The sequence below is a fragment of the Pan paniscus genome, chromosome 11, assembly GCF_029289425.2.
Source record: "Pan paniscus chromosome 11, NHGRI_mPanPan1-v2.0_pri, whole genome shotgun sequence".
NCBI lineage: Eukaryota > Metazoa > Chordata > Mammalia > Primates > Hominidae > Pan > Pan paniscus.
Genome location: NC_073260.2, coordinates 18,410,531 through 18,425,850, shown reverse-complemented (window position 1 = coordinate 18,425,850; position 15,320 = coordinate 18,410,531). Strand labels below are relative to the sequence as shown.

Here is a 15,320-nt window from a genome sequence, read left to right as displayed (position 1 = left end):
CAGCTCAGTACAAAGAAAGAGGAGAATGTTGCATCAGTCAGAGCCCCCCAGGGTAGGTGTGGTTGTTTCATGGAGTAATGACCTCTCTGCCATTGGAAGGACATGGAGCCACGCAGCATGAATCCAGTACAGAACAGAAATTGGACTAGACAGCTTAAACCCTTGTCACTTTCTGAGTCTAGACAAATTAAGACTTTACTGTGAGCTACTGGCATCAGTTGTCAGCTTGCTTTTGACCTTCTTGAATGGGCCTCGGGGGAGGGGGTGGGAGAAACAATCCCATTTGCTGATCCTCAGCAGACAGGACTGAAGATTATCTCCAGCCCCCCGGCATCCCCTCCTTCACTGTCACTTCTACAGGAAGATCACGCCAGGCAAGTATCAAGTCTCTAACTAGGTCAACATTAATCCTCTAATATCTGCTTCTTACATTAGGTAATCAGTCCATGGCTCTGGGCACTTCTTTGGGAGATAATCATCTAATGAAGTCACAGGCTGGGGACAAACTGATAAGCAGATGGCATGGGAAGTGTTTGCAAGGAGGGCTGGTCCTCAGCCCTCTACCCTGCCTCCATTTCCCAGGTTGCCCCAGATGTGCAGGCAAACTTAGGAATTACCACACATGCAAAGTGGTGACTTATCATCAGCCACTTTCCTTTGGTCAAAAGTCCCCCAAAGTTCCCACTGGGGCAAAAGTCAGAGGAGTCCCTGGTCCTTCCCCTATGTGGCTTTGTGTAGGTGATCAGACCATGACTTACCGCCCCTCCCCACCCCAGCTTTTCACCAGGAGTCCATGACTCCACGAGCTGGGGAAGCCAGCAGGGAGGGGAGGGGGCTGCTGCCTCTCAGAGGTCTGCCTGCGTTAAAGAAGGCTTCTTTGCTCCCAAATACAGGCAGCTTCCTCTCCCATCCTGTAGCCTGTTAGGGTGCCTATAATTCTACCATGAATTATAGTGCCTTCACTTGGCTTAAGGCAGCAAGTTTCAAACTGTGCTCTGCAGGGCCCTAGGAGTCCCCAGAACCTCTTAGGGGCTGGGACAGGAGAAAGAAATGGGGCAATTAACAGGTCGGGGCTCCAGGATCCCCCTCCATCAGAATGCTTTTACTTTCATCTGATTGAAAAAGATGAAAAAAAGCCATTGGATTAGGAGATATTAAAATATCTATGTGATCTAAGATTTACACAATAAATGTATATTAATTTTGTTAAGAGGAAAGAATAAAACAAGCTAAAAACAACAGTCCTAGAGCATTCAAGCAGGTAAGGGCCTTTTGCAAGTGAGGCATAGTGGCTCACAGAGTTGAGGGTCTGCTTGTGTCTCACAGCCGATCCACCAAGAGCCAAACAGTGAGGCTCAGGGAGTTACTCCACGGAGCAGCATATCATATTAACTCTTACCACGTTGCAGAGTGTAAAGTTCCAAGAACATGCATTTGGTCCTTACTCTTACTCTCTGAGGGCCTGCCGATGGAGAGGTTGCTGAGAAGCAGATGGGAGAGTGCTCAAAACCAGCTCTCAGTGAGACAGGAAATTCCCCTGAACTCTCTGAATGAGAGGGACCAGCTCAGAAAAAGGAGAAGGAGGTGTGGACACTCGCCTGCCTCTGGTCCAACGGTAGGGGGATAGCTGCCCTGCCAGCACTGCTATCACGGTCTGGACATCACAGATCCTGGAAAGGCCTTGCAGAGCTGACTTAATATCCTCATTTTACAGATACAGAAACGGGGCCTGGGAATTGCTGCCAGCCAAGCAGAGAATTATGCAGAACCACCCCTGGACATCAGGCTCCTGATCCCTGGGCCACAGTTTGCTGCAAGAAGAGGGCTTTGGCTGAAAGGAGCCAGGCACTTCCCAGTGGAGGTAGAGAGGGCAGCTGAGCAACGAGACTCCTCTGCAGGTCTCAGGGCCCCGTGTGTAAACAAGAGGATTTGATTTTGAGCAGTGACTCCTGCCTGTTTGGATTCGTGGACCAATACGAGTGTGTTTTTTTTAAAATTGAGAGATTAACAAAGAGATTGTCATCTTTTTAATTTTACTTAGCAAAGGCTTTGCCAAAAACTATCATCTACGATTACATCCTTTCATTTATATAAAGACATGCATAGGACAGACACAATCTCAGAGTAAAAGGTTGGTTTTATAAATGGAGAGAATTTAGTTTACATAAACTGATTTATAGAATTGCCTTATTTTTATCATTTTGTCATGAGCTGGTGGGAATGGATCAGTTCTGGATAGCATGTGGGAACCTCTGAGCAGGACATGTAACCTATGAGGGTCCTTCCAGCTTGGGAGGGCCAGGGTTCTAAATTGTAGCTCCTGAAAATGTCTCTCTGGCCTATCACACTTCCAAATGTATCTCTTATTCCTAGAAGCACAGTTTGACAGAGCTCAGGAGGTGAGCTGATAATGGTCTCTCCCCACCTAAATGCAAACAGAGGCAGACAGAACCATCTAGATGAGGAGTTTGCTAACCTTTTTTATGTAAAGGGGTGGATAGTAAATATTTTGGGCTATGAAGTCTTTGTTGCAAGTACTCAATTTTATATAATTTTCATGTGTCCCAAAATATCTTTTTTTGTTTTTTTGAGACAGGGTCTCATTCTGCTACCCAGGCTGGAGTGAAGTGGCACGATCATGGTTCACTGCAGCCTCGACCTCCCCGGGCTCAGGCGATTCTCCTACCTCAGCCTCCAGACTAACTGGGACTACGGGCATGTGCCACCATGCCAGGCTAGTTTTTATATTTTTGTAAACATGTGGTTTCATCATGTTGCTCAGGCTAGTATCAAACTCCTGGGCTCAAGCTCTCCGCCCACCTCGGCCTCCCAAAGTGTTAGAATTACAGGCATGTAATTCTATGTAATTTGAATTCTAACACTTCAGAATTACAAGCATGTTTGTTATTTACCAAGGGGTTTATATTTGTTATTATAAGAGCTTTTTTGATTATTATTGATTGGGGCTCATAACAATTCTGTGATGCAGAAAACATTTTTACAGACAAGCAAGCTGTGGCTTGAGAACATTAGCAGTGCAGCAGGCCACACAGTGAGAGAGTGGCCTCACAGCCTTGAGAATTACAGGTCATTATGCATGGCCTATCATTCTTCTGATTTTTTCAACCATTTGAAAATATAAAAACCACTCTTAGCTCGTTGCTTAGGTGGTGGGCCAGATGTGGCCCATGAACCGTAGTTTGTGGACCCCTGGTCTAGACTGTTCTCACTCTAAGTCTATTGCCAGGTAGCTTTAGGCAAGACACTTCACCACTGTGAACATCAGTCTCCTTACTCCTTATAAAGCAAATTCAGTCTGGACTCAGGACTAGTTGGGAGGTGCCTGCCAGGGGTGGAGTGGGCAGCTGTCTACTTGGCTTCAACCTGGAAAAATCAAGACAACGGACAAATGCCTTTCTGTGATGTGCCAAAGTACCTTCTCCTGAGTTCGAAGACGGCTTCCTGGGCTTATAGACTGGAGGTCTTCCCCTCTGCATTTGGGGCAGATCTGATCCTCGCCGTTCCTGGGGAAACATGGACAAAGCCTTGGAGAGAGGCACTACAGCTCCCTGCACCATCCACTCTCCTGAGAGCTCCAGAAGCCTCAAGTATCAGCAGGGTGGTGATCATGTACGTCCACAATCCCAGAGCCACAGTTTCCAAATCGCAAAAGTGCCGAGTATCCCACATTTTTTGGTAGTTTGCAGTAAGCTTCCTGGGCTGCCAAACCTGCCGTGACTGCACTGACCGGAAGCTATTATAGCCCTTACTTGCCCCACTTAGTATGAATATATACATGTTTCATTGCAGAAACATTAATGTGCTTGATTACAGGGCACTGCCGCATTCCCTGCCACAATTACATGATGCCCTGATTTGCTTTTCTAAAAAAAATTCTGAATTACAAAACACATCTGATCTCAGGGGTTTAGGCAAGAGATTGCTGACATGTGACTATATTTGCTCTTCTCATTTGGTCCTCCATTTGGTTTTGGTCTTATACGTTTAGTAATTACAGAGGATCATGGCCTATTAGAACAAGAAAGGGCCTCAGAGAACATCTGTCCTAGAGGTTCTTAATCAGGAATGGGTGTCAGATTCTAATGGGTAACACCTGGGTACCCGTGGGTTTTTTGTCTGTTTTTTGGGGGTTTTTCTTTTTTTGAGACAGGGTCTTACTCTGTAGCCCAGGCTGGAGTGCAGTGGTGTGATCTCAGCTCACTGCAACCTCTGCCTCCCAGGTTCAAGTGATTCTCATGCCTTAGCCTCCCAAGTAGCTGGGATTACAGGTGCACACCACCACACCCAGCTAATTTTTGTATTTTTAGTAGAGATGAGGTTTCACCTTGTTGGCCAGGCTGGTCTCAAACTCCTGACCTCAAGTGATCCTCCTGCCTCGGCCCGCCAAAGTGCTGGGATTACAGGCATGAGCCACTGCGCCTGGCCAGCAACTGTGTTTTTACAAAGCTCCTGGTGTCTCTGACCTGCTACCGCTACCGAGATAGCCTATTTTACAAGTGAGGGAATGAGGCCCCAGAGGGCATGTGGATTGGTCAAGGTAGAGTGAGTCAGGAGCACAGCTGAGTAGAAGCTCTTCAGGACTTAGGCCTCAGGCCTCAGCCCTCCAACTTCCAATCAGCTCCCTCCTCTGCCAGATTTTGGAAGGAGGGAGAGGGGAAACCAGGAGACCCACCACCAGAGCCTGAGCTGAACCCTGACAATCCGCTTGATGGTAAAACCAGTGAACCTCTGCTCCTCCACCTCCTGGCTGGCCTTTCCATGGCCACAGCCTCTCCTCGCTATTCTCACAGCCTCCTCCTTTGTCATCATGTTTGAACTTCTCACTTGCCTGATTCAGCTTTCCCACCTTCTTAAGCTGTAAAACCACAAACAAAAGGTCATCACATGAGGCAGTTTAAGGGCATATTTGCCAGGAAACTGACCAAAGCTGACCTAATCTATTAGGCCTCAGTGTTCTCATTTGTAAAATAGGATCATAATAGTATCCACCCCTCTAAGTTGTGCTGAGGACCCAAGGGCAGAGCATTTGGCACACAGTAGGTGCATAATTGCTTAAAGAGGGATGTCCACAATAGTACTGATATCATGCCTTTCTGGGTTATTAATATTTTAAGTATCATTAAATATACAAATATATATCGATCTCTTTGTCCCCTCCAAAAGGGTTCCCAGCAAACGGTCTGAGGTGATGAGCAATGCTGTGGAAGGAGAGATATTCGTCTAACAGTTTGTCATTCACCAAGAGGTTTATATTTGTTATTATAAGAACTTTTGTGATTATTATTCATTGGGCTTCATTAACAATTCTATGACACAGAAAACAGCTTTACAGACAAGCAAGCTGCGGCTTAGGGACATTAGCAGAGCACCAGACCACACAGTGAGACAGTGGCCTCACAGCCTCGAGGCTCTCCTCGGTGTGGATGGCTTTCCCCTGTGGGAGCTGATGCCTTTCTGTGGCTTCCTCTCCTTCCACCACAGCCAGAGGGGCAGTGTCAGGGAGTGTGAGAAAAGGGTGTGGAAACCGAGGCCCAGACAAGAAAAGTCACCGCCTGAAGTCACAGGCTCCTCTGCCCCTCACCTCCCATCAGGGGTCCCTCCCTGGCACCCACTTTCTGCCCACCCTCCGCTCCTCCATCACCTCACCTCGGGTTCTCAGAGAGACAGCCTGCACAGCAGAGAGCCCTGGGCTCCTTTGGGTCCTGGCAGACAGTGGGAGGGCACCCAAAGGGAAACTCATTCTCATCAGGGGCCGGGCGAGGACTGCTGCCTGAGCTGGAGGCCATCTCAGGGTTCCAGGCTGGCCAGAGGGCCTGTTTAAGTTGCTCCAGGACAGGGGACCAGCCTTGTGGAGTCCTGGCCTGGGCCTCACTCTCTGGTGAGTAGGAGCTCTGATGACTTTATCTTCTTCTCTCTGGCTTGTGTGGTTCAACGTCACAGCTGAGTCACAGCAGGGATGGAGCAGGAATTACCCTTTGTGGTGATAAAAATCCCCTGGATGGTGACTGAAGGCTTTAGGAGTGTCCAGTCATTTTTTTTTTTTTTAGAGTGAGAAAAAGCAAGAGAGCAAGTCAGAGAAAATGACCCATGTCACAGAATCTCAGAAAGCACAGTGAGAGTTCCCCTGGCTGAGAATCGCAGGCTGCCGCTGGCTTCCCCCACTTCCCTGGGCACATCGGAGGAGGGGGCCACAGCTGGTCCCTGGTCTGTGTTCCCTGGCACCTCTGAGCAGCCTGGAATTCTCAGTGGGGGTGCTCACCTTCCTGGTGGAAATCCCCAGGGTGTTGGAGACAGGTCCAAAATTTCAAGTTCTAGGCGCTTTTGCTCTGCTCTGTTTGGAGTGTCTGGGTGACCTCAAGGAGAAGTCACTTCCTCACAGTGGGTTCTGATGACTCCATCTGTAAAAAAGAAGTTGCAACAGGTGGCCTCTGGGCTGTAAGATTCTGGGACCCTATCTTGCCTGGGACTGAGGCAACCAGAAGGAGCAGGAAAGCCCTGATGAAATCCAAGGCCTAGGACCACAGACTCCTCAGGGCCCTCCCCGCACCACCCCACTCAGGAAGTCATAGGTGGCTACATGCTCCGGTCAGGTGCCACCACTTTACTGCCTCAAGGAGAACAAAGCGCTAAACAAATGCAAGATCACAGCAGCTGGTCTCAGCATCCAAGTGGGATGTAGATCCACATTTGCAGGAAAAGTGCACTGTGGAAACGATGGCTCCCGGAATGTGTACTGTGTGCTGGGCAACAGTTTCCCTCCAAATCCTTACAACAACCTGCAAGGAATTCTTCTGCAGCTGTATATAGGGTCAGAGAAGCAAGATGCCTGGTCCAAAGGCACACAGCCTCTGGTAGTGGAGTGGGATTCACACCAGGGCTGTGGGGTCCCAAGCTCTGTGTGCTTGGGATGGAGATCAGAGTACCCAGCTCTTGTCTCATCTATCAAATGGAGAAGACAATCCCTACACATCTTTCCATCCTGCTCGGCTGCTACAGAGGTTTTGCAAACTTTCACAGTGGTTTCAGATCATGAGTTTTGAGGTCAGACAGAGCTGAGTTGAAATCCTGGGTCCACTGCTTACTAACTGTGGGCCCTGGGACAAAGTCCTTAACTTCCCTGAAACTCAGATTCTGCATCTGTAAAATGGGACAATAATACCTATTTCACCCAATTGTTGTGATGACTAAATGAGATAGTGGGTCAAAGTGTGGTGTGTAACCCAAGTGAAGTACTTGAATGACATTTGGCTCAGATGGTGACTACAGGCCTTCCAGCTCCTCAGAGAAAAGGATTAAAGTGGTGCATTATGCTTATACTGTGTTTTCACGTCTATCTACTGGAGCCTCAACAGGTGGGCAGGGCAGGTCATCTGACCCGAGATACATTAAACTGCCCACCTGCCCTGGTGTAACACCAGGGCTGCCACAGGCTGGTGGCAAAGACAGCACGGCATCTTATGGCCACAGTGTACATCAGGACCTCCACCCCCATAACAAACGACCTCCAGGCCTGCATCAAGACTATCAGAAGACACTCCCTTTTAACTGTGTACCCCATACCTGCAAGCTTTCCTGCAGCCAGCCCTACCTGTTCCCTCCTTCCCCTGGTTTGGGATAAAACAGGCACCCAAGACTTCTCTCCCCATCTGTGGGTCCCTTCTCTCCCCTCCGGCCTCAATACCACCCTCTCTACCTGCTCATTCCCACGGACATCAAAACGTGCCCAAGCTGCTCTCATAAGAAAAGGGAAAAATAGTACTACTTTTGGGTACTGTCTTACGTAATTTTACAGACATCATCTCATCTAATTTTCACTCTGTGAAGCAGGTATTGCCATCATCATCCCCACCTTACAGATGAGAAAACTGAGGCACAGAGAGGCTAAGCGACTTGTTCAAGGTCTCACAGCTAGTGAGTGGGGACTCCTGAATCCAGAGCCAGTCCTGTAACCACGCACGCTTTTAAAACACTCTTTATTCTCGTCTCCAATTTCTACATCTACTCTCTCCTCACCTTACGGTAGAACTTCTAGAAAAGATTGTCTATACAGGCACTTGGATCTCCAGGGAATCATCTCTCCAAGTGTATACGCATGTCGGGGACGCCAAATGCCCTGGGCCCGCCCCAGTTTCTATCCAACCAGCCCTCCTGCCAGCACCTGACCCGGCTCTCAGCCCTTCCTTCCGGAATCCCTTCCTTTCCCCGGCTTCCCGCATCCTCTGCGGGGAATTCCCCCCGCGTCTCTGATGGCTCCTTATCCGTCTCCTTGACCCCTTTCTCTTCTACACTGGGCCTCCATCGGCTCCATCCACGAGGAGTCTCTCTGCGCCGCGTGTCCCCATCTCCCACTCGTCCTTTGGGGCGCCCCTGCACCAGACCCCACTCCCATGGGAAGTCTCCGTGGGCCGCCCCATGATGAGGCTGGGCGCCCCGCTCTGTGATTCCTCGCGCCTGCCGGCGCCAGCACAGCCCCCGCCGCCCGGCTCTGCAGGCTGAGCCCCCAGCCAGGTCCGTGAGCCCGCCCGAGGGTGGGGGAGTGTCGCGTCGCCACCTCCACATATCCAGTTGCGAGCGCAGCGCTGGGAGCCAGGCAGCGCCGGTGCCCGCGGAAAGAGGAATGAGCCCCTGCGGGGCCGGGGCGCCCGCGGCTGGGCTGGGGGCGGTGAGTCCGGGGCGGGCTCTGCAGCCGAGGTGCCAGGTCCCCGGCTGCACCGGGGGAGTCCCCGCCTCAGCAAGCGGGAGCTGGAGCGGGGAGTTCGGGGCGAGGAAGGGGGCCGGGGAGCCGCCCTGCGGTCCCGGGGCGGGGGTGTAGGGCAGCCAACCTCGGCGCCGCCTCCGCCACCGCCTACCGGCGGCCAGGCCCGGAGCTTCCGGTGGAGTGTGAAGGACGCAGCCGCACGGGCGGAAACCGGGAAGGCAGGGCCGGGGCCCGGGGCTGCTGCTCCCCAGACCGCCGCGGGGCGGGGCGAGCGATCCCCGTGCGGGGAAACTGAGTCTGAGGGCCGGGTCTGCGGCGCCACGGGCACTGTGCACCCAGTTAACTGACAAGCGTGTACGCAGCTCCTCCGCTTGCGGGGCTCCGGCACCTGGTGCAGCACCTGCGCGTGTTTAGTGCTCAGTAAAATGCCCCCTGAAAAAACAAACACAAACCGGGAATTGGAGCCCCCACCCTGGTCCCCTGCCTGCCCAAAATCCGAGTAGTGAGAAGGTGAAGAGGAGTAAAACCGCAGTCTTACCCTTCTTGGATTTCTCCAGAATATCCTAGCACAGTGCCAGGCTCGCCCAAGCTTATTGGGTTGGAGCAATCAAGTGATAGTACTTGATCAAAATGATAGTACTAAGTGGTTCAAGGCACTGTGCTTTTACAAACTGGATATTTTAAGGAACCGTTTCTGTTTTCGTCTAAACACACACGGTCGCTAAATCCTTAAGAATATATTAATCAAAATAATTATGGAACTTAGTGTTGGGGTAGAATTTTAGATTAAAAGCTACACCTTTATTTTTGCGAACTACCAATTTGACAAGGGCTCCTTCTCTGTCAGATGTCTTAACCTTGTAGGACTGATGGTGGAGGGAGGGATGAGGCTGCCCACCTTGTTGGTTTGGTTTTAACAGCTCAAAATCTCTTTATGTGTTAGGGTCCTTTTTTTTTTTTTGAGATGGAGTTTGGCTCTTGTCACCCAGGCTGGAGTGCAATGGCCCAATCGCGGCTCACTGCAACCTCTGCCTCCCGGGTTCAAGTGATTCTCCTGTTTCAGCCTCCTGAGTAGCTGGGCCCACCACCACGCCCACCACCACGCCTGGCTAATTTTTGTATTTTTAGTAGAGACGGGGGTCTCACCACGTTGGCTAGGCTGATCTCGAACTCCTGACTTCAGGTGATCCTCCCACCTCGGCCTCCCAAAGTGCTGGGATTACAGGCATGAGCCACCGCGCCTGGCCTAGGGTCCCTTTTTATGTCCTGACTCTCAACTGGATTGTAAGAGCAGGGAACGATCTTTTACTTGTTTTTTAACCTGGCATGCCTGTAAGACTCTCACTTATTGGAGGCAGAGCTGCTGTCCTCCAACTTCCGCTAGACAGGCGGAAGCTGCGGAACACAGGGTACTCTAGTGAAAGGGGGACCTCAGAGGCCCACCTGGGAGGGAGATGCTGCTTGTGGACAAGCAGAAGATCTCAGGGGCCTCTAAGAGAGAATTTCTGCAATCTATGGGCAGGGGCCTCTAAGAGAGAATTTCTGCAATCTATGGGCAGGGGCCTCTAAGAGAGAATTTCTGCAATCTATGGGAGGTTGCCCAGATGTAGCCTCTGTGGGGCCTTTCAATTCTACGGGAAAAGGATTCAAAGAGTTAAGTGTCTGAATTAAAAATTGATGGACTCGGCCGGGCGCGATGGCTCACGCCTGTAATCCCAGCACTTTGGGAGGCCGAGGCGGGCGGATCACAAGGTCAGAAAATCGAGACCATCCTGGCTAACACGGTGAAACCCCATCTCTACTAAAAATACAAAAAATTAGCCGGGCGTGGTGGCGGGTGCCTGTAGTCCCAGCTACTCGGGAGGCTGAGGCAGGAGAAGGGCGTGAACCCGGGAGGCGGAGCTTGCAGTGAGCTGAGATCGCGCCACTGCACTCCAGCCTGGGAGAGAGTGCGAGACTCCATCTAGAAAAAAAATAATAATAATAAAATAATAAATAAATAAATAAAAATTGATGGACTCTGAGTCAATTAGTCTGATAGTTTTCCCATCATCAGAAAACATCTATTTATCTTTGACCTTGCCTTTTCCTGGGTGTTGTGAAGTTAGAAATAACATTCCAGCAAAAATTTGGGAAGAAATCTGGGGTTATTTGTTGAAGGGAGTTTCTAAGTCTAGTGATTTTCCCTAACTCAATAGATTTCCAGATTTTAAGAAAAGAAACAAAGCACCTCTGAAGTTATTTGAATTCTAGGCACCAAGCAATCCCTGGGGTTTTTCTAGTTGTTTATGGGACTGGCCACTTTGAAGGCGCAATGGGGATTTCAATTTCTGATGGAAGTGCCAGTGACACTCATGGTCAGGTGATGTGGTTCAGGGGAAGAGCTTGGCAGATGGATCAGGGACATGCTCTAAGATGCCAGTGATGAGGAAGACATTGATACTAGCCAGCTCACTGCCTCTCTTTGTCATCTGTAGCTACCCATGTGTCCTGTTCTAACAGACTGGTTTTTCTGTGTGGCAATTCTTTCTTTCATGGACTCTGGAAACAAAGACTCTTCCAAAGGTGGGCACACTGCACAAGGGCCTTTTGAAGAAAAGTTTCTCAAGGATTTGGGGCCTATAAAGGCCATTCTCTTCTGTCCCACCCACCCCTTCCTCTCTGCCCTAAGCCAGTGTAAGTGAAAAGAGCAGGCAGTCTGACCTCACTCTCTTCATGTGCCACATCCTGTTTTCAGATTAATGAGCTCATTTGCTGGAAATTTACCAAGGGAAATAGTTTAATTTTGGAAAGTACCAAAAACTTATCTGTAGTCATTCAGCTTCATTTGGGGGGCTCTTGAAATGGAGGGGCATCACCGGAGGACCTCTGAATGCCCAGGGAGCAGCAAGGCAACAGAAATTGAAAGCGAGCCCAGTGAGGCTGAACCTGACTCAGAAAGGAAACAAAATCTTTTGGAGGCCACTCATGTCTACCCAGTTGAATTTTTTTTTTCTAAAAATAACTTTAAAAAGAGAAATAGTTTATCTGGCCAAAGCCTCATATCTGGTGGTCTGACCATGGAGCCATGACTGAGGAACAAGAAAATGAACACAGGGAAGCAGGCAGTGTTTGAGCCTCCGCCCTCTACCTTCTTGTCCATGTATTAATATGTTTGGCTTGTTCTAAGAGGCACGGAAAGGCTTTCAGTCTCCAGTTTTGCCCCAATCCCTTAGCAATCCGACCCTTGACATTGAAGTTGTCTGCCTAACCTAGTAGCCTTTGTGGCTCCTGCAGCCAGGGGGATTCTAGATAATCACAGATTTGCAAGCCATTCTGCATTGGAGATGATGAGATGATGGAGCACAAGTGATGTGCACCCTAGACTTTGCCTCTAAGCATCCAACCACCTCCTGGCCTGCACTGTTTCCCAGAGTAGAGATTTATCATCCATTCTAAGCAGAATGAATGGAACACGTAAGTGAATCCAGCCAGCTAAAGGCAGCCATTTGGGCAGGCTCCTGTTTGTCAACAGCCCTTAAAATGTGGAGTCCAGAATGGTTATCACTCCCTCAACCCCAGTCAGCCCTTTGGTGCCTTCTTCTCATTACCAGCAGCACGCCTTGTCTCTGTCATACGGCTTGTGTTCAGTAAAAACAATTAGTGAACAGCTTTTCTGTTAGCATCATTTTAATCTGCTCTGATAACTTCTGATTCCTGAACCAGGAAATTTAATTAAACAGATGATTACAATCTGTCAGCAACCTATCAGATTAGAAGACCAAATGGTGCTGGGTTCTTCAATCCAAATTCAGTATGTCCCTTTGGCACATTACACAGAACTGATATCAACAACAAAACAAAGAAATAAAACATGATCTTATAAAAATGATAGCATAACGTGTACTTTTTGCTATGGTCTGATTATTAAAAATGTCCCAAATTTCCTTCTGTTAATCTCCATCTTGGTTCTTATTACACTTATAATAACTAGCATTTTTAAAAACGTGCCTGTTTACAGGTTTCTTTTCTTTCTACCACAGAATTATGAATACATGCAATTGTAGGAATATATGAAAATGTGTATAGGAATATATGAAATTAGATGAATTAAAACCATGAAAGTAAAGCTGTATCTGATTTCATTGTTGTTTCCCCTGGCTTAGCATGATGCTAGTTACATAGGAGACATCACTAAATATTTATTCAATAAATGACTAATATGCAAGATGCTATTAATACAAATTTTTACTTATGGTAACAATAGTTAATGATGATTTCCCCACCATCAGAAAACATTTATTAAGTATCTTCAACCTGGCCTTTTCGTATGTGTTGTGAAGTTAGAAATAGCATTCTAGCAAAAATTTGGAAAGAAATCTGGGGTTGTTTGTTGAAGGGAGTTTCTATGTCCAGTGATTTTCTCTATCCCAAGAGATTTCCAGATTTTAAGAAAAGAAACAAAGAACCTCTGAAGTTATTTGAATTGTAGGCACCAAGCAGTCCCTGGGGTTTTACTAATTGGTTATGCACTTTGAAGGCGCAATGGGGATTTCAGTTTCTGATGGAAGTGCCAATGACACTCGTGGTCAGGTAATGTGGTTCAGGGGAAGAGCTTAGCAGATGCACCCTTTGATAGGGACATGCTCTAAGATGCCAGTGATGAGGAAGACATTGATACTAGCCAGCCTACTGCCTTTCTTTGCCATCTCTGGCTACCTATGCGTCCTGTTCTAAGAGACTGGTTTTGCTGTGTGACAATTCCTTCTTTCATGGACTCTGGAAACAAAGACACTCCTAAAGGTGGACATGCTGCCCCAGGGCCTTTTTCTGGGCTATGGAATTATTGCTCTTTCTTCACACTCACCTTTGGGGGGCTTGGGTTCCCTGGCCACTGGCTAGTACAGCACAAGAATAACGCAGTGTTCGAACTCAACAGCTGTTAACATCTGGCTGAGGAAGGATACAGTATGAAGGTTCCCATCTCACTCTATCTTGAGGACTCAGCCTGAGAGAGAAAAATCAAGGAGTGGGGAAAGCTGTTACTCAGAAATCAGAAGATTTGCTTTGATGTTGGAGGACTGTGGCGGAAAGTTCCTCCCATCCTTGAACCTTATTTTTCTTACCTGCAAAGTGGGAGAATGACTTCAGGGGAATCCTTCAGCATGAACCATTTAATTCTTTAAACTTTAATCATTCAAGCCCTGGTCCTGGGGAAGAGGCACATTCTCCCATCTGTTGAGGGGCTGTTCTCCCCACCTGTACTTGGGGTGGTACCAGGAACCCCTATAACGGGTGCTGGAAGCTTCCACTAGAGGCATGGTCTTTTTGGACTCCAAACATTTTGTGCGTGTTTATTTTTTTAGGGAAGCTATGTGAAAAACCTCCTCTGATGGATTTCTTTCAGAGCTCAAGCCAGGCAAATTCCCAGCACAAGCCAAGGCTTGGGAGCAAGAATATGTAGCAGGAGCAAGAGGCTAAGAACCAGGGTGCAGCTTTCACTCTCTCAAAGAATGCACAAGCTGGGGGTCGGGAGGGTTGTGAAAGTGGAGTTGATGTTTGCTCATCTCTTCTGAACTCCTTGTCTTACAAAAGGGGAAATGGGGGCCCAGAGAGAGAAATGAACTTGCACAGTCAGTCCAAGGTCCAGAAGCCTCTTCCTCTGTATTCTGATGCCCTATTGTCTCAAGACATCTTAGTAATAACTCTGTCCTTTTATTCCTGCATTCGTTTCTCCTTGGATATGTCTCCACAAGACTGAGTTTCCTGAGGGCCAAGAAGCAGGGCACAGACATCTCTGTAGGCTCCTTTGTGCCTAGCCTGCATCTTGTACACAGTGGGGGCCCAGTAATGATATATTAAGAGGGACTTCTTTGCCGTCATAAGAGGATTCTGGGATACTAGGAAATATTAACCCTACCTTTCACACCTGTGGGTTACCCAGATGTATTTAACAAATATGTGTTTAGCTTCTACCATTAGCCTTTTTGCAATTTTTTTTTGTTTGAGATAGAGTCTCACTCCTTTATCCAGTGTTGTGATCATGGCTCACTGTAGCCTCCACCTCCTGGGCTCAAGTGATCCTCCCACCACACCCTCCCAAGCAACTGGGACTACAGGCATGCACCACCACGCCTGGCTAATTAAAAACAAATTTTTTTTTTTTTTTTTTTAGAAACAGTGTCTCACTATGTTACCCAGGCTGGTCTCAAACTCCTGGGCTTTAGCGATCCTCCTGCTTTGGCCTCCCAAAGTGCTGGGATTATAGGCATGAGCCTACAATCTTTTTGTAAATTTTAAAAATAATTCTAGCATATATATCTAGCAACACTTTCTGGAGATCATTGTCTTAATCATTTCAGATGTGCACTTGTAACATTTTAAAATGCAAAATCAAATAGATAAGAAAAGCCATTCTGTCTACTGCCATCCTTGGTTACTATCTTCTGTAACCAGTGCCCAGCTGCACAGCCAGAGAGCTGTGGGTAGGGCCCATGGCTCTCTCTGGCCCCTGTGATTGCTGAAACTGGAACTGCTTGGGGAGCCCTGGGGCCCTGGCACCAGCTCCTGCTCAGTCCTGCTTCTCCTTTCACAGGGAACATGTCTACACACCAGCTCTCCT

The 15,320-nt window shown here is 48.4% G+C and overlaps 1 protein-coding gene across 4 annotated transcripts in view; it reads right to left on the bottom strand.

Moving 5' to 3' along the window:
• The window catches only part of TRAF1 (TNF receptor associated factor 1), a 29,302-nt gene extending 17,878 nt beyond the window's left edge, over positions 1-11,424 (bottom strand). Inside the window, exons 1-4 of one of the 4 annotated variants that reach the window (XM_034928957.3) lie at positions 8,573-11,424; positions 6,281-6,419; positions 5,668-6,033; positions 3,437-3,524 (exon numbers count right to left, since the gene is read on the bottom strand). In XM_034928957.3, coding sequence (XP_034784848.1) covers positions 3,437-3,524; positions 5,668-5,807 — 228 coding nt within the window. In that variant the 5' untranslated portion in view covers positions 5,808-6,033; positions 6,281-6,419; positions 8,573-11,424. Of the gene's footprint in view, positions 1-3,436; positions 3,525-5,667; positions 6,034-6,280; positions 6,420-8,034 lie in introns of all 4 variants that reach the window. The other 3 variants (XM_003833097.7, XM_014346272.4, XM_034928955.3) reach the window with 3 other exon arrangements.
• Positions 11,425-15,320: the final 3,896 nt, after the last annotated feature.